A 26,606-nucleotide genomic window follows, 5' to 3' on the forward strand; every position below is an offset into this window, starting at 1 on the left:
TACTATGCCTGAGTTCCATGTTTTCGTGTGATTATTGAGGATATCAAAATATTTGCTAATTGACTACCCATCTGTTTACAAACAGTTCTGATTAGTTTAGTTTGTCATAGCGTTCGAAGATGAGCGACGAAAACAGTTATCATCAAAATCAATGCAAATTCTTGAGACTCACTTCATAGAAAATGGATTTTATTAAGACCTGCTCCAACTCTGATTAACACACTAATGGGCCTTAATAAATACGTGGCACACTAATGGGCATTAGTAAAAAAGCTTAGCACATTAATGCGTCTCAATAGAGACAGAGCATATTAAAGGGTCTTAATACAACTAAGCAAATAAATGGGCCTTAATAAAGACGTGGCACACTAATGGGTATTAGTAAAATCCTATCACACTAATGGGTCTCAGTAAAAACCAAGCACACTAATGGGTCTTAGTACGACCTAGCAAACTAATGGGCCTTAATAAAGAAGTGGCACACTAGTAGGCCTTAATAAAAACGTTGAACACTAATGGGCTTTAGTAAAGACCTACCACACAAATGGAGCTTAGTATAAATCTTGTATACTAATGGGCCTTAATAAAGGCATAGCATCTAATGGGACTTAAAAAAGACATACTACGCTAATGAACCTTAGTAAACATCTATCATACTAATGGGCCTTAATAAAGGCATAGCATCTAATGGGACTTAAAAAAGACATACTACGCTAATGAACCTTAGTAAACATCTATCATACTAATGGGCCTTAATAAATCCATTACTAGTGGCATTCTGAGAACTACAAATATGTGCTGAGAATATTGTAACCTGTTTTATCTGGCAGGATTCACAATACATGTATGTATCATCTAAAAATCAACATCACTGAGAAATATAAACGTGATTTTAGAAGAAAAGAATGCCTAATTGGAAAAAGAGATTTTCTAAATGATTAAAATTTACATCTGAATGATAGATCGATCACAAATCGGCTTATGTTCTTGCTGTTTGACTCATCGGAAAGATATTGCTAACTTTACGAAATCAGTAATATGATGCAAAGCTATTTATGGGCGAGTGAGACGGTGAGAAATTGTTCGTGACACGTAATATAATTTTACCCCCGCTTGTTATAGTTTTCCTAATATAATTTGATTTACTTTTATTTAATTATTCATTTATATTTTTAAAATATGCAGTCATATATAACCGCTTTTACACATTGGTTTGTGACAAATTGAATCAAGGGCAAGAAATTCGTTTTCCACATAACATTTATTTACAAACTCTAAATATTTGTTCTGTTTGTAGAATAAAGTGGAGACTGCAGTAGGTGGTTCCTTTGAGTGATTTATACTTTACAATTTCTCAGTCTTAATGAAAGTAACTAACCGCACTCGCTACCTTTCCGTCCCACGTTTTACCTTAACGACAACGATCACGAATTTATATTATCCAGTTCAGGAAATATTTTCCAACCAGTATAACAACTGGAAATGGCTAAAATATCAGTAGGATATAATTGCTATTGCTCACTCTTTATTTGATTGTAACTAGGCTTCCGCAGGACAAAGTCAACTGAATATCCTTAGTTTTATGTACGTAACTAACACAACAAATCTGTTTTACATGTTTGTGCAGGAGAAAGACGACTAGAGACTAGTGATTTCAGATACGTAATGAGTACAAAACAATTAGATCCATGACCCACCAAAGCAATTCTAGTTGCAGTGCCGTATCCCTTCGGACAATGCTCTGAAGCTAGTGCACAATCTGTCACATTAAATATGGCCCAATTCTTTCGCGTCGACGGTGTTTATATCGTACATCTGTCAGTTACCACGTCTCTAAAACAAGTCTTATGTAACGTGCAAGTTACCATGTCCATGCAAGAGGTGTATTATTTGTGGCTTTCCGCTGGGGTCCCTTGGAGGTGGTCGAATGTTAAATACACGAAACTTTAATTATTTTATTCTTAAAAACAATATATTGCAGTTACAGTCTCCATTATTTCTAACCAACCAGAAGGACGTATGGTATAAGTAGCTGTCGTGAGTGTGGAAAACTATCAAAGGAGGGAACACGCCTTGAGGTGGATGTGTTGGTAGGGTGTTGGCATGTATTAAAATGATATATTATTATTGCAAATTAAATCTCAAATAATCTTTGAATTATAGAGACAAGTCCAAATTATTAATGTTCTGGAAAACATTTTAATGGAAATTCAAATTAAATCCAACGCAGAAAGTGTTGCTGTGCTTGTGAAGGCTAGTAAAGTATTGATGTGCCAACAGTCTTTTGTTGGATCACAATGATATAATCCAAAAATTAAATCCTTATTTGAAATTTCATTATAAATTCAAGTCTCTTTTTCCAAGAATTTTCTCAGTGCACTTTTTTATCTAGAGAAGAAACAATTTGAATACTTTCAAATTAAATACTGTATGCAACAATAACTTGAATCTGCTCGGATGGTTAAGCACGAAACAATATTTGTTCCAGTGAAAAGATTATAGAGTCTTCTACATGTCCTCAGGCTAAAATTAGCTTTTTCTTTTTAAAAAAATTACCTAATGGAAAACAACCTTCTAGAAACTTCTTAATGTTTTCAAAATAAAATGTTACTTATGATAAGGGGGTCTGTTACTCAAATTATAACATAGAACCCCGGCTTTATAAGTAAAAGAATTTGATGTGTGCGGTATTACCGGTATATAGCTGTACCGCAGTTTTTTCCGGTGGTACGTTCAGCAGAACTTTTTGAATGTACGGATAAGTCGGTAGTTTACGTCAATAAGGAATGTACGGAAATTCCTGAGCAATCTTGTTAGGACTTAAATGATACTAACATCGTGTTTTCATTATTCGTACAAAATAGTTAAACAAATTAACCTTTTTTACATGCACATTTAATCTTACATGACTGGTATGGCGTGCGATACAGATGTTCAATATGTGATTCTATAGCTAACACCTAAATTTTCCTTGTCACACACCCAGCCTGCATCTTCGCTAACCAAGATTCCAATATGATAACCCTATCTACACCTTGCCCGATCGAGCAGATCTTCTGTGCTTCGCATCTGTAAATTTCATTGGATGCTATAGTCAGACACCGCATCCAATCAAATTTACGATTTTCAAATTTGAACACTGTTCCTACATGATCGAGACAAGGGGATCATACAACTTGAATGGACTCGTAAACAAGCATTTTCCCACGGCCGGTCCGTGTTTGTGCAAGCACCTTCCACTCAAATACACTTTAAACAGCTTCTCTCTGGTACTTAGTCATACCTTTCATGTTAAACTTAGAAAGCATCATTTTGAAGTCAATTGCATCCACCATTTTCGGCCGATGTGCAATGTACCGCTGTTACACGCTTTTTGTTAGTTGGCATTGCATACTAAGGGACGCAACTCATGAAAATATTTGATTCCGCTAGGAAACAAAACTGAAATATATGCTAGATCCGCCAAGGTATAGATAGGGTTAACATACCGGAACCTTGGCTAGCGAAGATGACCCAGCCTGGAACTACTTTTACAACTTTAAATATTAAAAAATAGTCAACTTATATCTGGAATGGTTTATTACTATATATTTTACGGAATTATATATTTTAAGGAGCGAGTTTAAGCAAGTGGAGGGACAAACAATTTGTTTATCAAAATTACCTATGGATCGACTTTGTTTAGTAAAACTGAGGAAAAACTGACAAATCTTTGCAACATAAAGGTAAACGTATCACAGAGAGAAGCAACTGTTTTGACTGTGACGCAAACTTAGAAGAAAAAAAAAACACATTCGGTTACAATATTGTTATGGAGGCTTTTCTATTACTGGGAGACACATTGGGAATTGTTTGTTTGCTTACAATCTTAATTTCTATACTGTTCAAGTAAAAAATAAAGAGAATAAAACAGAATAATATTTTAGCATGTTTTGTTAACATATCGAAATGATTCTTAAAAGTCTAACCCGCATATCAGAAATAGATTTAATCGTCGTTTTCTTAAAACTATGTGCTTAAATTATCACCTGTATGTACATCAATAATTTCTTGTAATGAAAACATAAAATAGAGAATTTCAAAATACTGTAAATTACAGACACTTAATTCATATAATGAAAGATTTTTGAAACTTCAAAGCTAAATTATAAATCACCATCTCAGCAATGCAGACAGACTGATGACGCAACTGCACAGTATATATTAAGGCCTAGCCCGGGTTATTTAGGTCACAAGGGGATTTTCAGAGGTTCTATAATATCTTATATAAAACGTAAAATGCCATATTATTAAAAGTATACATTACTAAAAGTGAAAAGAATGTGTGACTAAAATGGGGATATGCAATAAATTGTTGTTGTTGTAGGGTTTAACGCCATTTTTCAGCACACGATAGGCTATACATGGCGGCCAGTATTAATGGTGGAGGAAGAAACCGGGAAACCCCCGGAAAGAACCACCGACCCTCGAAAAGAAATTGGCAAGCTTTCTCACATACCCACATTGGCCGAATCCGAGACTCGAACCCACGCAAACAGAGGTGAGATGGCAGTGGCCGAGTGGTCTAAAGCGCTCACCGTTACGGATATGCAATAAATACAAAACCATGTAATTGTTTTGTTCTGAGTCTTGGAAAGAACTTGTTAGAAGCGACGTAGGAACATACATCTTTGCTTGACAGCCTTGACATATTCCTATGCAGCAGTAAACTCGTTCTTTCCGTCCTTTCGGAATAAAACATGTGTGTAGTTTTGTCTATATATTTATACCTCTTCAATCACATGTTTGACACGTGTAACGTATGCCATTGCAATGGTGAAATGGAATGTTGTGAAACAAGTTTGAACAAAATCCTACTTTCGGAAAAATTTTCGACTAAGGAAACCAAACATCTACATGTCATGTTTTATTTATTTACTAGCATTTTTTTGAATGTGTTATGCATATGTATTTCTTTGTATGGTTGCGAATCATCCTACAATGTTTTGGAGCGCACTTGTTTGCTGTCTGGATACATTCCTAATCTAAACATGGGTTGACAAGCAAAGAGATTATATGATAAATATTCTAATACTTTCAAAAAGAACAAAATGGTGCAAACCATTTCAATATTTTAAGATTAAATCTATTGTCAAGACATTTTCTTCTCTAACATATTCGGACATTTTTCTCATGCAGTAATCAGACCGTCATCGTTAATATGGCACGGTTTAGTAGACGGAACATCAAGTTGTGTTCTAAACAAAAATATAATATATAAGAATAGTCGTGACTGTAACAACAACAAAACAATGTAACTGATTTTTCGGTACGATTTATCTTTAATATTAAATTTTTAGTGTTAGCCATCAATGATTTTAGTTCGATAGTTCTCCAGCTAGACGAGAAACGTTTTGCAATTTTAAAAACAGAAAAGGTTGCAATAGTGAAGGATGGATAATGTTGAAAACTACGAGAGGCAACAACCACGGTAGGCATTGAAAATTACATAATAAGATACAGTTCTACCAATTATAGTTGTTTTCTGTGACAACATGTTTTTTTTATAATTTGTATTGAGGAAACAACAATGTGACAATAAGCGACAGCAGATTACAAAAGAACACTGTAAAATAAATAACTTTGTAATCCAGGCTAACGCATTTAACTTATAAGATACTAGATTAAAATCTTCAATTAATCATTTTAATCGAATTTGATAAAAGGACCAATGGTATTAGTAGGCCTGTTATTGCTGCTGCATGAACTAGATAAGTGCGGTCCTTGAGGCTGCTTTGGATAATTGGCAAAGAAAAAAGCAGAAGCTGCAAATAAGATTTTCAACGATTTGATTGAGTCACGCATGTAATTATTAAATTAATGTAAGTGCAATGTTGAAAAGCCCACATATTGATTCTCGTAAAGTAAATCCCAAAGCTCTGCGAGCTTAGTGAAAGCTTTGCTTAATTAATAGATCTTTCGTATGCGTTATACCTGTTTTTTTCCACGCAACTTTTTTCTTAGTTGCATAAGAAACTGATTGGCACATGTTAATAAAGATAATAAAGTTCTCCTACTTTCTTCAGTATGTGAAGGATTGTGGAATTTGGGTTAGGCTGTACTGACAATAAATCAGTATATGTAATGTCATTGTTTAACAAACATTGCCGTGTAACAATAAGCACCAAGTATGTTTGTGTGTCGTTGTGGGATGATTACCGAATGCCTTTGAATGGATTTTAACGTTCTTAGCACACACTATTTTTAGACTGAACAACTTAGTTCCGAAGACGTATGCTTTTGACAATACGCTTCATTTTGTTAATGGAGGAGCCGCGGAGGTTCAGTGGTCTTACGGCCGAAAAGGGCGTGGGCAGCTACCGTGGTGTTTTCTTGAGCAAGGTACGTTGCTCTACTTATCTCAGCACTTAATAACCTACCTGTGCTGTTGTGCCACAAGCACCATAAGGAAAATAACATAATTTTGTTCTTGTGATTTTGTAATATATTGTTATATGCTAAAATAACTCAAAAATATATTTATTTTGGTAAACACTACAAACGTTTAACCGTTTTGCCGTCTCTTGATATTTTATAATCAATTAAAATGATCTATGGTAATATTTTAATATATTCTGAACAAAACGTCGCTATATCTGGTTTAAGGTTATCATCTATTACATTAAAAACTGAATTAAGTAGATATTTATGTGTGTGAACATGTTTATAATAGATTAGTCCTTTTCTAACTTAATAGAAATCGATCAGGATTAACAGTTTACGTCCCATATGTAGGATTTTTCAAACAATTTGATTGACCAATATTTCCGGACATGTTCAAATCTATTCCAAATGTGAAGAACTGTCCAAGTCTCGGAATAAAAGAAAACAGTTTGTAGTTCACCCTAATACAATTCTGAGGCAAATCTGTTGAGAGACTCGCAAGATAAAGCGACATTATTATTTTGTGCGAAGCCATCTCATAACTTAAGGATTACACGACTCGCAAATTTAGGTAGGACTGGTTATTGATTTTCATACGTGTTTCAAACATTATTTTGTTTGCTCAGTTAAACTATCATCGTATATTCACACATATATATTAATAATGGAAAGATGTGTTAGGAAATACGATTTATCAATTCTCTTCCCTTCTTATTGTTTTTTAAACAGGTTTTTGTAGAATGTATACCAGTGTAATATCCCTTAAAGAATGAAGATGGTGCAGCTCCGAGAACAATTTGAAACAAAACACGAGAAGATATTGCACGTTTTTCACAATATTCCTTTACCGATTGCCAAATGAATATCTACCATTACCTTCAGAAATAATTACAACCATTTATATTTGCAGGAAGTCTTTTGTACTCCGTCGGCAATACCTCTACTTGTAAAAAAAATTTAGGCTGGAAACTTCCCACGAAGGCCAGCAGTGGGCTTCATTTTACGAAGTTATGTAATAACCATCTTAGTTACGCCATCTCTAATATTTTCCTTTTTTTCCTTTCTCTTTGCATAAGATTTATATTTATTTAGTTATTTATTGATTTCCCTTGTCACTACATCAATTAGAAAGACTCTTCCGCAGCATTATTCGTTGCTGAAGACAGGTTGCCAGTAGTTATTCGTAATATCAACACTTCGATATGATTTACTTTGATCTCAGTCAGATAGCTTTAACGACGATCGACTCAGGTAGAAAAACAAAACAACGTTCTCATTGGCGAACGCTAGCATGTGTTGTGCCAGTTTATATCTTCATAAAATCAATGATGCATACACCAAAATTTTAGATAAAATTTATATCAGATTAACACAATTATGTCAAAATCTTTGCATAACACAGAACAGTTTATGTTGAGCATGTTCTGAACTGTTTAGGATAAATTTTGGTGTATATAAAGGTACAACGTACCTGAATAAATTAATTTTACCATACCATTATATAACATAACAATCTTATTTAATTATGCATGTTAATTGCTAAATGGATTTCTTTTTTAAAAGATAAATTAGCTCTTACCGCGAATAATTTCCGTTCCATATACATACATTCAAATACCCGTATAGCTGAGGATCGGACCTGCATCACACAAGTATGGGTTGCATATTAAACTGCTGGTTTAGGAGATAATGAAAAAGGTTTCTGTGTATGCTGGTTAATACGTCGAGTCAAACTGCAAAGAATATACACCCTGATCAGCAGTCGCATATCTTGTTTACTCCGTTTTCAATGCTGCCGCGCAGTGCATACATTGTAATAAAGACAATACGATAATATTCTTTGGTATTATTGAGATTTCAAAAGTACGATTTTATTCCGCGGGCCACACGTAATACTAGAGAAAAGCTAACTTATTTCAGTCTTAATAGTGAAGCCTCCAGAGACGTTACAATAAGTGGCCTCATTCATCTTGTTTAAATCAAATATAAATGCTTTTAAATAATTTGCACTGAAATATAGATCTGCTGTAAACGTTTCAAAGACCAACAAAACAGTCAGTACAATTTTGTTAGTAATTCGTTTTCTTCTGAAGCTTTATGAATTTGCATGAAACATCAATCCTTTTAAAGATGCCAACATGGATTTCTTCTGGGCACCACAGCGATAAATATCTCTCAAGTAAAGAAGCAAAAAATATTCAATATTCATGCGATGAGAACGACAGAGAAACGTCATTGTTTAGAATTTGCTAAAAGCACCGTTTCCACACGCATAAAAGTGTATGACAATCAAAGAATTACAGAATGTATCATGTCTACTTTTCTTATGTCACTGTAAACCAGATTTAAATTTAATTGAAAACCAAACGATGGTTTCTTTTTTGCCAAACAAATCACTATACTGCATATCTTTATAATACGGTAAACATTTTCGGACTTTGTCAGTTTGTGGTCGTAAAAGATGCCCTGCGTTATTTTTAATTAGTCACTCGAGCATATTAACAGCTGGTGAGCCCTCTATTTGTAGGACCTAATAAAATGGCACGGTGCAGCCTTTGCATCCCTATCCAAAGTTGGACATAATATCATACCTTTAACTAAGATCCCACTGAATGGAATACTGTCCTCTCATTGGTTAAAACAAAATGACATCCTGTATTTATGTATAACTTATTTTCAGTTGGCCAATGAGAAGGAAGTATTCCATTCAGGGCGTTGTTCTTGCATATTAAGCGGGCGCGATCAGGGCCATGTCGAGCAGTAGCGTGGGAAAATGATTAGGCATTCCTTAAAGGTATGATATTAAGTCAAAGTTTGGATAGGGATACACAGTCGAATGCCTGAGCTAAATATCGGTAAATATTTATTAAGCTACGAAATGCGTAGCTTGAAATATCAGCGTTTATTCTTAAATAGTTTGCACGAGCAAGGAGACAAGTGTCCTCCCTTGTAATTATTATATAGTACATATATGCTAGGTCAATTGTAAGCAACGAAACGAGCCATTGTGCTTTCGGACACCTAGTTAAGACAGACACAACGACGAATAGCGTGGGAAATAGGCATTGTGCCGCTTTTCTTCTATTAATAAAACATCAGTTTTATGGCAGCTGTTTGTAAAGGACATATTAAGTAGGTACACATTACTGTGGGTTTCTGATTTGATTGTATGATGCCCTTTGTGTTTTTCTTATAAAGTACGCAAATATGGTGAACACTTCATCTTTAGTTCTCCATAAAGAATAATCAATGGACCACAAAATTTCGTTTTTTTTTGTGGATAGGGTATTCTACCGTGTTTTACTCACTTATAAGTTTGGTCGGTCCATCTGCAAATAACATAAAACCTGAGTTGCCGTCACATTATGGGACGGCAGATCAGTGTCGGTGTTGTTTGTTCTGTTGATTACTCTTAAACAAATCTGCGTTAACCAAGATTTGCCCACATTTTATGCGACAGCAGGTTTTTGGTCAGTGCAATTTGTAGTTAGACGCGACTTATAAGCAAGTAAAGACGGTATATAGCGGTTTACTTTGACATTACAATTAAAGCTTTAAATGATTTGCCTGTATTTCAGGAGCAGGCGGACTTTATTCGGGGTAGACCCAAGTTGTACAAAGCTTAGGCACTCAGGTGGTATAAGTCGACGGCTCATCAAGTTTCTAACTTCATAAATCAAACCAAAGCAGAGAGAATTATTTCCCGAAGTACAGACCTTCAAATTCTCCATGTACCATCTTAGATACAAAGTCTATCTGCATATTGTTTAGATAACATCATTCGTATCCCCTCAAACCTAAGTGTCAAGTGCGAAGACTTATCCTACCATTATTCGTATCTACTGACAGGCTGTTTGTGCCTGTTTCTTATGTAGCGTATTGACGCCATTTTATCTAAGAAGTCGTGACCAACACATGTGTACTTAGCACTTATGAACTTCCTAAGCATACCTTAAATTAGAAAAAGAGATTCGAATGAAACGGCGAAGGCACCTGATCTAGGACAGCTTAATATCAATAAACAGCGGTTACCAAACGAAAAATGAAATTAAACTTATCCACCACCTGTACTGTCTTAGTGATAACGCTATAAAAATTTCCAAGTTGCTTTTTAAAAAAATAACAAAAACAATTCAATCACTATAGATAAGCATGTGTTCAACATTCAGAACTTAAAAGTCGGACCTAACTATTTGCAAAAGCTAGACAACCTGTATTCACCATTAATACAAACCAATCAAAAGCTCTGCACTGCGTCATGTATTAAGCTTTTCTGATTTTAGAATGTAATTGACAACGACGTAAACCTTATTTGCAGGCATGTTAAACTGCTTATAAATTAGAATACGAGCATTTGATATTAAATGTCAACTGTGTGAAGAATGTGACTGATTAGGTATAAATTAATCTGAAAAAAATCCATTAATAACAATGATATGGGCGAAGATGAAAACGAGCTTTCAGTTGATATTGGTAATCATGACAGTGGGGATGATTGGGTGGGTAACTGTCGTTTTTGCTGACAAAGACGAATACAGCAACGAAGATCAACACTGTGATGATTATAATGAGGTGGCAACTGTAGCTAAAATGCGAGTGCCGACGACGACAGTGATACTAATGATTACGAATACGGTGATTTTGATGATAATATATGCGTTAGATTAAATAAATGTGATAAAATTCATAATATCTTCCAAGGCATATTTTTGTATGCTTGTAAGACTGGATTTAGTCAAACTATTAAGCACTGAAGCAGAAGACAAGCACGTATGTTTTAAAGAAATACCGTTTTTCATTCGTCACTATTCACAAGACTTAAACATTAGGAAAGGCTCAGATAAAAATCATTTTAACTCACGATATTAAGAACAGCAGAAGAATCCTCTCTTACTATCGTATCAATTTATCATTTTAATCCACGTGCAGCATATACATTGGACCATTTCAACAATTTCACTAGTGAACGTAGATTCCTGTCTATTTATTTTGTTCGCGGATGGTGATGGAGGGGTGGAGCTACGTTCCCCTGGCTACTTATCTCCTTCCGAGAAAATCTAACAAAAACAATTCAATCACCATAGATTAACATGTGTTCAACATTCATAACTTCAAAATCGGACCTAACTATTTGCAAAGGCTAGACAACCTGTACTCACCATTAATACAAACCAATCAAAAGTTCTGCACTGCGTCATACATCCTATCCGATGAGCTTAATTTTTGAACGTTGTGCCATTAACAAAAGAATTTAGCCTGGGGCAAGGTTTCAGTGATCTTGTAACGTGCATCTACATTTTATTTTACAGATTTGATTGTTTATTTTTTTCTCTACAAACACACACACACACACGCACACACGTACATATATATCTCCCTCCCTCTCTCTCTCTCTCTCTCTCTCTCTCTCTCTCTCTCTCTCTCTCTCTCTCTCTCTATATATATATATATATATATATATATATATATATATATATATATATATATATATATATATATATGTATATATGTATATATATATATATATATATATATATATATATATATATATATATATATATATATATATATACATATATATATATATATATATATATATATATATATATATATATATATATATATATATATATATATATATATATATATATATATATATATATATATATATATATATATATATATATATATATATATATATATATATATTTCTCTGAGCTGAGAATGTTGTGGATCACCTTTAAGACTTCATTCTTTCATCAACCCTGGAAATCATACAACTCTTGAACTTAATTTGAGCTTAAGATTTTCTTTCGACCAAAGATTTCGAAAGGGAAACAACTCATACAATTCAATTCGCGTGCATTTTCTATCCCGTTGGCAAGTACCTGTGGTGAGCACAGTCCCATATTAGATTCCACTTTGAATGAAATGCCATCCCTACGCTTTATTAGACACACACTAGAGGTCATAAAGTTGCTACTGGGAATGGAGTCAAAGCGAAATCGAACCGTTAGGAGAGAATATTCAATTTCTGCCAGGGTAAGGAGCAAGACCATGGTAATGTTGTAACAAAATTATAATTCAACACGCATTAAATGAATGACTCTTGAAGAGAAATTACATTTAATCTCCGAAGTTTCATTGCAATGTTACCTTTGAATTGTCTAGTCAAAAACGTAATTTAGTTTTACCTACAATAATACCAACTCTACGCTATTTTACTTCACTCGTTTGTGTAGTCACTTCTCTTCTTGCCTTCATTACTTCCTTCCTTCATTCAGCCATTCAGATAGCTACCAACATAACTGGAGTACCTCCATACCAACTACCTACATACATTTAACACTTAAACAGCTACCTATCAATCCACCTACATATATACAAACATCGCTCGCTCAATCGTGTGTATATATATATATATATATATATATATATATATATATATATATATATATATATATATATATATATATATATATATATATATATATATATATATGCATGCATGCATGCATACATACATACATACATACAGACACACACACACACACATACATACAAACATATTACATACATACATACATACATACATACATACATACATACATACTGTAGCTGTATGCCTATTCCACTAAGAACAAGGAGAGTGACTGATATTTGCAAACATGAAGTCATATTTACAAGGTGCAGATCGGGACAGTTAAACATATTGATTTCGTTCACGACCATTAATACTGAGAATTAAGAATAATTTGTTCTTTTTATTTTCAGAATTAAATTTAACTAAAATTTCCTTTGCTTAATGTTAGGGATTCATTTTTTGTGCATCTAATAAATTCACGTTTCTTTGCAGTGCCCTGTTGAATTGCGCTCTGTAAATCAGCGTTTAAAATTAGCATGTTCAGACGCTGTCATCGTTATTTTCCAGCGATAAGATTAGAAAAATGATTTTTCAAGATAAAATGGAATTAGATGCGCAATGTATTAAATAGAGACAAGTGGAGTTCATAAATTTGTAGCGAAAACCATCGAAACACCAGCTTAATCTTATTTGTGGGTGACGAACTCGAAGATGTTGAAAAGGCAGACGCCGTTAATTATGTTCAAATAGTATTGTTTTAAAATATATTTCCAATAAAATAAGATTTGTTTGAAGTATTCATAACTTTACCATGTTTAAAATCTTCCCATTAGATATATTTTCGTGCGCTAGGTTTAGTTTGGTCGCAATCATTCTCGTTGAATAACATAAAATAAGTGATTAATTTGTATAGTGGATGAAGGTAGACCAGACAAAATGGAAAAAAGGATAAATTTTACTTTGCAACGTTAAATCAAAATGAATGAACTAGATTTTGGTGTATCGTACTTATTTCAAAATTTCAAAATTGTGTTCAGTATTTGCTGTGATTAGACGTAGAGCGTGAAGAAATTCTTTGACTTATATAGATAAATAATTCAAGAGTATTATTATAAACCAAAACTGTTTAGTGTAACACACACACGCACACAAGCGCGGACGCATGAACGCACAGATACGAATCACGCTTTAGCAAATATTCGGTAGGAACATCGATGATTGGAATTGTTAAACAATAAGTTCTCATCGGTTGTTTATACAGACTTGGATTTCATTCCAAGTTTTGGGGTGGGTGTGTATTTTATTTCTTTCATTTTCTTTTCAAATTTACCAAAAGATGGGATTTGACGAAATTCATTAGTGTAATTTCACATTAAGATACGCATTAAACGTAATCGATGTTATTGTAATATCAGATACACTCTCAGGATCTCAGCGACTAGAGTGTTCCGAGCCAGTGTTTAAATTATGCTTGTAAAGCTTTCTCTACAAATCTACAAATGTCCATGTACACTATTTCCCTTCAAGAGTCATTACAATTCCAGATTCTTATCTTGTAATTTAGTAACGTTGTCAGTCTGCAAACCAATATATCTGTTGTTAATTGCAAACAATCAATGCAGCCAAGCTTCATGTATCACAACTACTCGGGAAACACAAAATACCATTATAATAAAAAAAACAACGAAGGATCTACGAGTTTAAGTTATACCAAATCAACAGGTGTTAAGACATACATGCAGGTTTGACAAATCGATGCTTCGTGAAACAGTGGTTTGTATAAACGACGTTCTGCTTTAAAATCAGGATAAATATATGTATAAATGCATTAAATGCATACATTAAAAGCTGTAAGATGAAGTGTGTGTGTTTACATACATACATACATACATACATACACACACACACACATATACACATACATACATACAAACATACATACATACATACATACATACATACATACAGTTCATGTCCTACAGAAATTATTTTCGGACCAATTGTCCCAAATGGCAACTGATATCGTATATCTAGTATAAAATTATATTTAGCGATATAGTTGATATTTAAGACTATTTTTTTATTTATTTGAATGCATTAATCTATTGACTGCATAGGTATATTTAATGTACATGAAACAAAGCAGAATGACATGAGCAAGGTCCAGTAAATAAACACATCTGAAACATCTTTCTTTATAAACACGTGTCTCGATATGTACGTGTGTATGTATATACATGTTTGAATCTATAACAATGCAGACATTTTTGTAAAAGTTTTATCTGCCATTCTATGCATGCATTTCTTTATTTCTCTCCCTCTCTTTCTCTCTGTCTCTCTCTATACACACACACAGATATATATATATATATATATATATATATATATATATATATATATATATATATATATATATATATATATATATATATATATAAAATTTTCAATTATTTTTCGGCATTGTTTACCTAGTATATGTTTCATGTGTGTTTTTGTCTTGCTACCTTTGAACAAAGTTTACCTTTTCCAACCCTTAATGGTTAATGTAGTTTTGTCAGAAATTTGACAAATCTATATCGTATTTTATAAAGACTTTTAAAATATACTTAATAACAATATGACCATAATCCTAATGCATTTGCTCTTTGGAGTTTTGTACTTGATCGGCTTCACTTTTGACCCATAACGTTACAGAAGCTCTGTAGTACATCTGGGCATTTTGACAACATTTCTTATAAAGTCGATAGTACATAAGGCCTCGTTACAATACGTAAGGCCTAACTGTAAGTACATAACGCCTAACTGTACAATCCATAACGACTAACCTTACAAAATTAAGGACTAACTGTACAATACGTAAAGCAAAACTATACAGTACATAATCGCTAACCGTACCATTCATAGAATATACGATGACTAACTGTATAATACGTAAGTCAAAAATGTGCAAAACATTAATTCTAAAGATACCAAACACAATTACTGACTGTACCATGCATAAAGAATAATTGTACAATTCTTCTAACTGTACAATACGTAAGATCAAATCGTGCAGTACATACAGACAAACTGTACTATACGTAATGGCTAACTGTGCTATAAATAATGGCTAACTGTACAATGCATAAGGACTAACTGTACAATACATAAGGACTACCTTACAATACATAATGTCTAATTGTACAGTATATAATGAATAACTGCAGGATGCATAATGACTTACCGAAGATCATATAAGGACTATCTGAACCTTAAAAATTATCAGCTTTCATAGAATAATAGTAGTAGGAATTTTATTCATTTCCAATATGATAAACATTTCTAGGTTTTGTTTATCATAGAATTAATTTGTCCTCAATTCAATTAATTATTTTTATTGCCAAAACCACACGCCTAGTTTAATTTGGGCAGGCAAAAGCGTGACGTCAGGTATTAATACTATAGTGTGAGAAACGTAATACAAGATATGTTCTTAAAAGGCACATACAACGAATATTAGCATATGTCGTACAGTGCATAGCCGAACAAGATACACTTATGAACTTGGATGTTTTGAATAATGTACCAGTCTTATTTAATCTGGACATCATGCTTGGACATCATATTTGAGATTGGCAAGTGTACCATCGATGTTCTATATAAATGAATTATAAGAAAGATTACAATGTTTTACAAATAAGCCTTGTCTTTCATTACACAATTTTGCCGGTTCAATTTTTTTTTTTTTATAATGACTGTATATAGAAATTGGTACATGATAAATGTATTTACATGAATTCAATTCATCCATTTGTTATAAAAATGAATTATCTTCTCGTGTGAGTGCAAACTGAAAAGTCCATAATGAATTAAAACCTTTTAGAGTTGCGTAATTGTGTTAACTTATTTCTAGTTCCTTGTAGCCACAATACTCACCGTCATATTCAAAGACATTTTCAGTGATTTAGTTAGCTATTAGGCAACGAACGAAACCATCATCTTAAAATGTACGAGTTTAAACCATGCTGGATATCATGCAAGTGCTTAATAAAAACTCAACACTTGCAAACGTGCTTGAGTAAAAGTGTAGCTGGATATCTTACCTGGTAGTATGTGTTATCAAAATTTGTTGCAATGCACAATCCACGGCAAATAATTTACGCAAGACTTGCTCATCGATAATGCACACTATTTTATAATCCGTGCAAAACAGGAATATGCCTGTTTTAACAGTTGTGTGACAATATTAAAATGTATCGCGTCGAACGCCTTCATTTCTGATTAGAAACACTGTGTCGCATTTGAGGGGTATCTTTACAAAGTGATAATTACCCCCTATTAACGTGGCTTCAATAGGGAAGGTGACATGATATGTCTAGTATTTATGCATCCAACCTGCCTCTCTCGGTGTATTCATTTGTATACGACCATTACAAATCTATTGAACATAATAGTTTTTGTATTTATGATATTTCAAATCGAGCGAAATTTATTACTAGTACCTACTGTGCTGGATTAAGGGCTTCCAGGGCCCTGAGTACTGAAAATATTATGGTAACCCCATCCTCGTACAAAATATGAAACTTGAAACTAAAAAAAAGAAATAATAAAAACTAAATGGTGGGAAAATACAATTGCTACCATCATTCTAAATCCAAATACTAGTGCGTGCAGCTAGAAATGATCACATATAATTCATTCAATTTTATCAGCAACAATTAATTTGAAATTTTCTAGTCTCCCTGTTGGGCTAGTGCCTGAAACACGTACTTAATGTGCTTAGTGGGTAATCCGACACTGAGTACATACAAGAACATGTCAAATTATATAAAACATTAGAGACAAATAAGTAGGAATGTTTACCTTCATATTTTTTATAATTTATGTTAAGCTTATATTCTTTCGAGACTGAGTTTATTAGAGTTTGGAACCATTTCTCACTTAAATTCAGTTATGCAGCTTCACTGGTAACAGTGAAAATAACTATATGTTTCGTGTGAATCCTGTACTCGACGTGAACAGTAGTTTGATAAAAATTTCAGGTCTGGTAGCTTTCGAACGGGATTCTCTGTATCCAGTGGAACCAATATTCGATGATTCCGATGCGAACTACACTGTAGTTGCTGGGGCAACAGCAGTTCTTCATTGCTCAGTAGAAAACAAAGGCAAATTAAAGGTAGGTAGCTTACAAATTTGTGCGGTTATAATGTTGTTAGGAAAAACCATACATGCATACATATGTCCGTCCGTCCGTGCATACACACACACACACACACACACACATACATACATAAAGATAATACTTTTTTCGATAAAGGACATTTTTTGTTTGTAAAATCTACAATTCTTCGAACCTTTTAGTAAAAATGCTACTCATAAATGTTATCAAAAATAATTACTATAAAATTACACAAACTGTAAAAAAGAACACTGATTACGTAAACCGTTGATGCATATGTCATAATTAAAATGATGACATACTTTGTTTTCAAACTAAAACTTTATTCTCAAACCTGTAGCAGTCGAATTATATGACGCCATGAACTGATCACTGTCTTAAAAAAAGGTTTAGACCGTTCTGACCTTGTGCTTTTAGTACTAAGGCGAGAAAGGTAATCAAAAGATCTATATCAGCAATGCCTGAGAGATAAAAAAAAAGAACCAGTCATCCCTTCGAATAAGCAAGCGAATCCAAACAGGGGTTTATGATTAGTTCATTTCGAGTGATGGGATAAGATGGATTGATACTTCAAATCTCTTTTCTACACCATGGTGTGTAAACTTACATATGACGCTGTAGAAGTGGTACCTTAATAAAAATCGTCAGTTTGGAATAGGTGTGCATTCGCGTGACGTTTTAGAAAGTATAAATCTTGACGACTATGTCGATATGGAATCAGAAAATACTGAGTGACAACCTTATCGTTTTGTTTTTTGTTTTATTTTGTTTTGTTTTGGATGGAGGAGCTGTGGGTGGAAACGAATGGTAGAGCATGCATCATGAAAACTTTTAACCTTGTTAGTGTACAACTGTACACTACATCATTTAAAATTTATCATATTTATATGAACGGAAATGACGCGAACACACATTGAATCAATTAAATGACATAACGGTAGTCCTTGTGACAGCAAGCTTGATTTAGATTGTACGTGCTCATTCATAGAATCATAAGTGCTTCACGTTTGTATTCGAGGTCTTTTCCAACCAAATTCTCACTTCTGATATGGCTCGAAACAATTATTCTTTTAGACTTTGAAATTTGACCAAAAAAAATGTTTTGCTTTCTTCTTTTTTTTTTTTTGTCGCATACCCAACCCAAAAAAGTGACAAGGCTTATTTTAGCTTGCTGCGGATGGATTAGAGAAGCAACTGTGATTTGACATTTTATTGGATGATTTATTTGAAAACAAGAAGCATGAAAGTGAAGAATTGTTTACTCCAGTCGTTATCTTATTGGAGACACTTTGTTTCATCTGAGTAATCCGGGTGCCACAAAGGAGTGGTCAGGAAAGTTTCAACAATTGCCGTTTTCATAAAAGAATTATGTCAGAGCAATAAGAGCCATTAACACAGTTATCCATTGAGATCTTTAAAGGCTTGAGGCTCGAATTTGTCAATCCAAATGTTGAGAAGGCTTTGGAGCGTACCATTCCAATTAACCCATCATTGTTACCCGGAAATAAACTATATTAAAACTTGCGATAAGGAACTGAGTGTTGGGGAAAGATTTTTCATTAGAGCACCACGGGGAATCTCTTGCATCGATGCTAAATTGTTATCTGGTGTCAATTATATCATTTGTTGTCTTTGTTTTCAAGTCCTATGCACTTAAAATCTAGAACAACAACCTGACAATAATTGTGAGCCAAATGAATTTTTTTAATCGCAGTATATACATGAATACATACGTACGTACGTACATGCATGCATGCATACGTACATACATACATATACATACATACATACATACATACATACATACATACATGCATGCATGCATGCATGCATACATACATACATACGTACGTACGTACGTACGTACAAACATACATACATACATACATACATACATACATACATACATACATACATACATACATACATACATACTCAAGGATGAGTTTAGAGAGACCTCAAATACAAGACTGGTTTCTGCATATCAGGGAACCTCGACAGAATGATGCAAGAGAATATATGTGTCAAATAAATACGAGACCAGTCAAAATCAAACGGACCCACCTCTATACCAAGATGATTTTTGTATGCATGCATACATACATACATACATACATACATACATACATACATACATACATTATATATATAATTTGCAAACCCTTTATTTACTGTTACAATCAGAGTATATGTTCATACAAAAAATGCCACTGAAACGGTTTACTTTGTATTGTATATGATTTTGTGTAAATACAGGTTATATGGTTGAATCCACGAAAGACATTGATCAGTACAGATGATATTCGGCACATTGACGACTCAAGGATGAGCGTAGAGAGACCTCAAATACAAGACTGGTTTCTTCATATCAGGGAAACTCGACAAAATGATACTGGAGAATATATGTGCCAAATAAATACGAGACCAGTCAAAATCAAACGGATCCACCTCTATATTTTAGGTCAGAATGATTTTTTTTTATATCATTGTATATTCTTTTCCCCTACTTTCCTAAGTATTTTGTCATAACAATAACAGCTACCTCTTTCTTGTAGAGTTGATCAGAAAGTGAAGTGAAGCATAACATTTTCAAGACGCTACAGTGGCATCCACTGCATTTTTTTTTTGGGGGGGGGGGGTCGGGCGGTCTGTTCATTTCAGAAGGTTCAAAATCCCTTATCTTTCTGTCACTGGTTGGGCATACTGGACAAAAAGAATCATAGGTTCTTCTTCCTTTTCAACTTCATCTTCTTCTCCGACCGTATTTTGTGAATCGCATGACTTAGTTTAAAAACTTTCAAAACTCTTGTTTCACTAATTACACAACTTTCTTCCTCTATTGTGCCATTGTTTTAGTGGTTGCAAAACCTGCCCTCTAAACTATATTCCACAAAGACGTAGGTTTGAATCCTGGGTGAGACAAGACATTTGTATACCTTAGGTAATTGCAAGGCCATTTCCGAGCTCAGGGCTGTATGAAAGGCATAATGCTCCCCTCCCCAAACTGCCCAACTGTTTAAATGGAAACGGGATCTGCAGTGATGAAGTGATTTATAATGCCAAACTTCAGACTGAATGGGTGCTGGTTCAAATCCGAAAATCAGATCGGACGCGTTTGGCTACTTTGGTATGTCCAGAAGGAAGGCACTATACTCAAATTGCCTGGGCACTAAATAACTTGCTTGTGTTGCAGTGGCGTAAAACACCACAGCAAACCAACTAATTTTGATTCCATGCCTGCACCACACCAGAGATTGCACGGAATTTGAACTAATTATAAGTATCTCCTTCTGCGAACGCCGTAAGCTCTATGTATTGGTTGAATCAATCATGTTTCCTATATAGTTATAGCATTTTATTGTATCTTAGTACTATGTTACTGCGTTCTCTGTTTTCTTACGCAATGAAAATGAAGAGAATAATCAATGTGCGCACTCAGCAAGCAAATATCACTATAAAAAGGTTGAAAGGATATACCCACCCATTCACAAAGACTAAATAACCTGACCGAGACGTAACAGTAAAGGAGAAATAATGTACCATATAGCGGCCACTTTCTTTTATATCATTACATTTTAAACATTATTTACCCTCAAAATAGAACTTCTTCAGCAGCCACTGTTAATTGAACTACTTATTCTCCGTCCGTCTAATGTTCCGCACTACTTTATGCAGGTTCACGTATCGTTGTGAATATTTATTTATAAGAAATATTTCTTCTCTTTTGTCTTGAAATAATTAGTCAGAAAACTCTCTCTCTCTCTCTCTCTCTCTCTCTCTCTCTCTCTCTCTCTGAATTTACTTTATTTTATTTCCATTTTATTATTGCATTATATGTTTGCTCCTAGTGCCTCCTGAGATTGTCATGGAGTGGTCAAGTGATGATTACATACAAGTAAGGGAAGGAGTCACCATAGAATTTGTTTGTAATGCTACTGGGGTTCCTTCCCCTGAAGTCAGGTGGCTGCGACCTTCGCAAGGTTTTTTCAATAGCTACGTTGATGAGTATGGTGAGTGACGATAATTTATCAAAAACATTTGATATTTTTCTCTTTATCCTCTAATTTATAAAGCTATCTGTACGTTTGCCTCTCGATCAATATATGATGTAATTATATGTGTGTACGTATATGTTGGTCTCTGTATGTCTGCTTGAAACTAGAAGCGATTCATTTTACCCACAATGCTCAGCGCTTCTAGTACGCATAACTCATCTATAAGATATCTGAAACAGGAGCACAGAGCATTAGTTATTTCCCTTTACATTAACTGCTGTATCACAATGAGTTGCTCTGACATACATAAAACTATACCTACTGCTTTCACCAGAATCACACGAGTCACTAAAACTAAAATTTATATTACGGAACGTTCAATATCTACCAGGGTTAGGTGACCTTATTAGTACCAATTATCTTGCTGACCCCTCTCCGAATGCTCTTAGTACACATATTTCATCCATTCGTACATAATAGACGCGTGTGATTTTATTTCGTCAGCCGTACTCAAAGATCGGAATTGCACTTGCTGTTTGAGAAAGGTTTTATTTTTGTAATCATTATGTAGGAATCAAATACATCTGTATACTATTGTTGACGCAAGTTTAACGATCGTTCATGTTTTGCTGAATGCAAACGTTTGCTAGAGTACTCGGGAAAAAGACTTGGAACATTTGAAATCAAACTCTTCCCTCTTTACTTCATTCCTTTATGACATGTTAAATAGCACGATAATTATGATTGTGACATGCAATTAGTTTAGCAGCAATATCACTCTTACTGTTTATTCGATCCTAAACACGTAACAACATATATATTCAATCTCAAACTGAATTACAAATATTAAATCGCTTGTATTCAATCCTTCATCTTCCGTTTCGATTTGCTCTAACGACATTAATGTCGTTAACTACTCTCTCAAAACTCAAACCACTTATTTTCTTGCATGATTTAGGTTTTATTATTTGTTGTCTTGATGCTTGCTGACGATAATTACTAGATCAAAAACAGAAATTATATGAATCAATAAGTCTTAATTAATGTTAGAAAGCTCTTTCATGCTGAGATATCAAACATGAATCCAAGACCAGATTTTATTTTGCTTTCGTAATTGTTTGAAAGAATTCATAAGAATGTGCACAATATACCCACCAGAGTACAGACAATCCTCATCTTTTTACGGAAGTGCCGTAGACGCCCAGATTTTTGCAAACATTTGCTGACAGTTTGATGTGCCCGTACTTTGCTAGCTCTATTCAGGGTGTATCATTGCGTAAGAAGGAAAACAAAAAGATATTCTCTAGTTCTGTTTCAAGCTGTCAGTAATTAACGTGATTAATCAAAGTACAAAATGACATTCTTTATTGACTGTGGACGTTTTCCAAAATCATTTGCACCTTTTTTTTAGTTTCAATGTATATGTTATGGTTGGGGTGGGTTGCTCCCAATATTTTATTTAAATTATTACAGAAGTCCCACCCAGGCTCGATTTGGTTGGAAGTTACATTAGTGAAAGATAGATGTAAAGCTATGAGCCCCCAGTCAGCAATGCCGACGGTTAAATGATTGAATATACAAAAATGTGAAATTCGACGTATAACAATTTAAGAACAATTGAATAGTCACATGATTCAAATTTCCCAAGTGCTCACTTTCCGCTCGACTCTGTAATAGCCTATTGCATCACTTGATTAGTATTGTGAGATATATTTCCACCTGTCCATGTATTCTATTCATCTGTGTATTCTTCTCTCCTATTCCTCTCAATTCCTTCTCCTCTTCCTGCAGACTTCTTCCAAATTCCTTTTCCTCCTTGACTTCTCTATACCCCTTCTCCACTTTCACCTCTTCGACTACTTTTCCTCCTCCTCCATCTTCTATACACTTTCTCTCCACCGACTAGACTTTAGTCGACTCCAACTGCTCTGCTAGTCTCACTTCCATCTCCACCTCTTGGAGAATCGGGACTCAACTGAACCGGAAGTTCTGTCCCCTAAAAAGCTTCATGTGAAAACACAAGGACGGTATTTTTCCTTAGCTCTCTCATCTCACACTACACTTAGCGTATCATCAGATAATGACTGTTAAATTTCTTTGGTCACGCATTCATTCACATCGAAATACTCGCACGTTATTGTATGGTAATACAACGTCGTAATAAAAGCACGGTATTAATTACTTCTCATACATACATCAATAAATTGCGTCACATCAGTACATATTCCTAATCCCATTATGCTAACAGCATGACAACAATCAGACACATTTCTTTACATTACAGCTCATACAAAGTACACAAATATTCAAATATCCATGCTCTGATATATCCATATATCTATAGTAACTAATCTTACACACTTCAGCCATTTTCCAAAATTCACATTTCAAGCATGTGTAAATTCTAACATAGCACATGAACAAATGCACTAGTTTACTACGAAGTAACCTAATAACGAATTACAAAATTAATTCTGACCACAAACTAACAATCTAAATAAATCTCTACAAATACCCAAGCCCATTTCTCAAATACGCATGTAAATGAAACACCACAAAGGTAATTCTACATACTAAGCGATGCTAGTAATTAAGTATACATACTACACATAATTACAATTACAATGCCTTGATATTCTGCAAAAATCGAGCAAATAACTTACTGACTTTTTTTCGAATCTTTGTATTTCCTTTGAATCTCCTCTCTAAGTTTTACTGCCAAACTACTTTTTTTTTTTCTGGGGGGGGGGGGGGGGCACCAGACAGATGTTGTTTGTATTCTTTAGAAAAGGATTCCGAACAAAATTTGATTTGGAGTAATTTTGTCGGGGTATTTGTTCTTTAGCCCTAGTGTTTTCTACAGGTTAGATTTTCCGAATCGGTTTCATTCACCGTCTTCGAATTTTCATCCCTGATTTTCTAGTTGACCTTGGCGGGAGGTCTCCTACATCCCGTGTATGCTATTGTGTATAGTGCTATATTATTTGTATGTTATATGGTATATTTGTTGGGATAGCCTTCTATTCCAAATTTTGCCCAGTTTTATTTTTCCTCCCTTTTTCTTTCTCTTTTTTTAAATTTTTTTTTTATTTTTAAAATAGTTATTTTGCTTCTGTTTTTGAATTTTGCCGATGAAACGGTGCACTATTTTGCCAAACTGCGAGTTGCTTCGTTCTCGGAGTAACCTACTGATTACCAATCTGTCAAGGCGAATACTACATTTTGTCTCAGAGTTCTGAAAGTTATAATTCGGATCTAAAGTGTTATCACACCCTCTCTTTCAATTCCGATTGGATATCGCTGTGAACCGATCCAGTCGAACTTAGCAGACAATGTCCCTCTCGTTGTCTGTCAACGTGGGGACGGATTAGAACACGCCTCGCTCACCCCGCGGGATCCCTTTGATCTTCGACTAACTATTAACACGTCGGTGTTAGTCGTGCGATCTATCTCCTTACTGATCCGAATTCCGGGTCTCCGGACGGCCATATAACATTGCTTGAGAGATTAACACTAGCCCGCGGTAGTCTTTAGACATCAAACACATGGCCGGGGTACTATTTCATAAACAGGCATATTATAGTTTATGCATGAATCTATAGCTGGGGCTTAGCAAACGTGACACCGTATTTTCCGGAACGGTTTATAAAATAAAATAAAAACATAACGTCGTAGCCCATATAATGACTTAATTTATGCTCTTACTGCTACATGTGATGCAAATAAGTCAGAATACAAGAAACGACTAGGGACTTTCAAAACATTTGTAATGGTAGGTACGTTGGTTGGTAGGCTTGTTGGTTGGTTCTCTTGTTGCTTTTAACTGCACGTTTAATACATTATTGGTTATTTTTTGATGATGGAATGGGGATTAAGTGTCGTTTCAAAAGCACACGCTGAAACGGATTCCTTTCAGTCCAGATAGCATTTATGTATTTCGATCATTTATATTTATATATTTTTCTTACTGAGAACCGTCTTTAAAATCGTGTTTCTTTCAAGGTTTTAGGGAAGAAGTGGAGACATGATGTGTCTGTAAAGAGTGTGTCTATAGTACATGGGTGCACAACCTTTTTTGCCAAGGGCCAGATTACATTTTTTAAGACCATTCGAGGGCCGCAAACACTAATTTCTTTTATATAATTACTGTTCAAGGGCCAGATTTATGTGTTGTTTCAATTTTCCCTGAGGACCGGATAGAACACGTTCGAGGGCCGGATCCGGCCTGCGGGCCATGGGTTTTGCACCCCTGCTATAGTAAGTACATAATATGGCTTGTAATGTATAGTTCATACGTTCTGAACGTTGATTGTATTTTGGGCATTTTGCCGATTATTTGCTATGAGATGAGTTAAACTATTATGTTGCGAGCAAAGGAAGTTCATCTTCGACTTTCATGGGAGGGGGTGGGGGTATTCTTTACAAGGCGTATCCGTGGGTGCTTGTTGATAAATATTGTTGCTTCTGTTGCAGCAACTAGCTCTATGGTAGGCGAAATACTAATTCTTCACAATATAACCCGGTACTGTGACGGAACCTATGTGTGTGCCGCCGATAACGGAGTTCCACCAAGGGCAGAGAAAGCGTTTAAAGTCATGGTACTATGTAAGTAGTCAGAGTCATCCAGCTATCCCAGTCCTTAATGCTAAATAACAATATTTTGTAA

General features: G+C 34.5%; 1 protein-coding gene across 2 annotated transcripts in view; it reads left to right on the forward strand.

Moving 5' to 3' along the window:
- Window positions 1–26,606, forward strand: part of LOC149801471 (opioid-binding protein/cell adhesion molecule homolog) — a 158,661-nt gene that overhangs the window by 99,485 nt on the left and 32,570 nt on the right. The window contains exons 2-5 of one of the 2 annotated variants that reach the window (XM_089954318.1): window positions 17,809–17,942; window positions 20,202–20,406; window positions 21,794–21,955; window positions 26,414–26,545. In XM_089954318.1, coding sequence (XP_089810444.1) covers window positions 17,809–17,942; window positions 20,202–20,406; window positions 21,794–21,955; window positions 26,414–26,545 — 633 coding nt within the window. The remainder of the gene's footprint in view (window positions 1–17,808; window positions 17,943–20,201; window positions 20,407–21,793; window positions 21,956–26,413; window positions 26,546–26,606) is intronic. The other variant, XM_089954319.1, reaches the window with a different exon arrangement.

Source organism: Sinohyriopsis cumingii, chromosome 4 (genome assembly GCF_028554795.1).
Source record: "Sinohyriopsis cumingii isolate HCF-2022 chromosome 4, ASM2855479v2, whole genome shotgun sequence".
Classification (NCBI taxonomy): Eukaryota; Metazoa; Mollusca; class Bivalvia; order Unionida; family Unionidae; genus Sinohyriopsis; species Sinohyriopsis cumingii.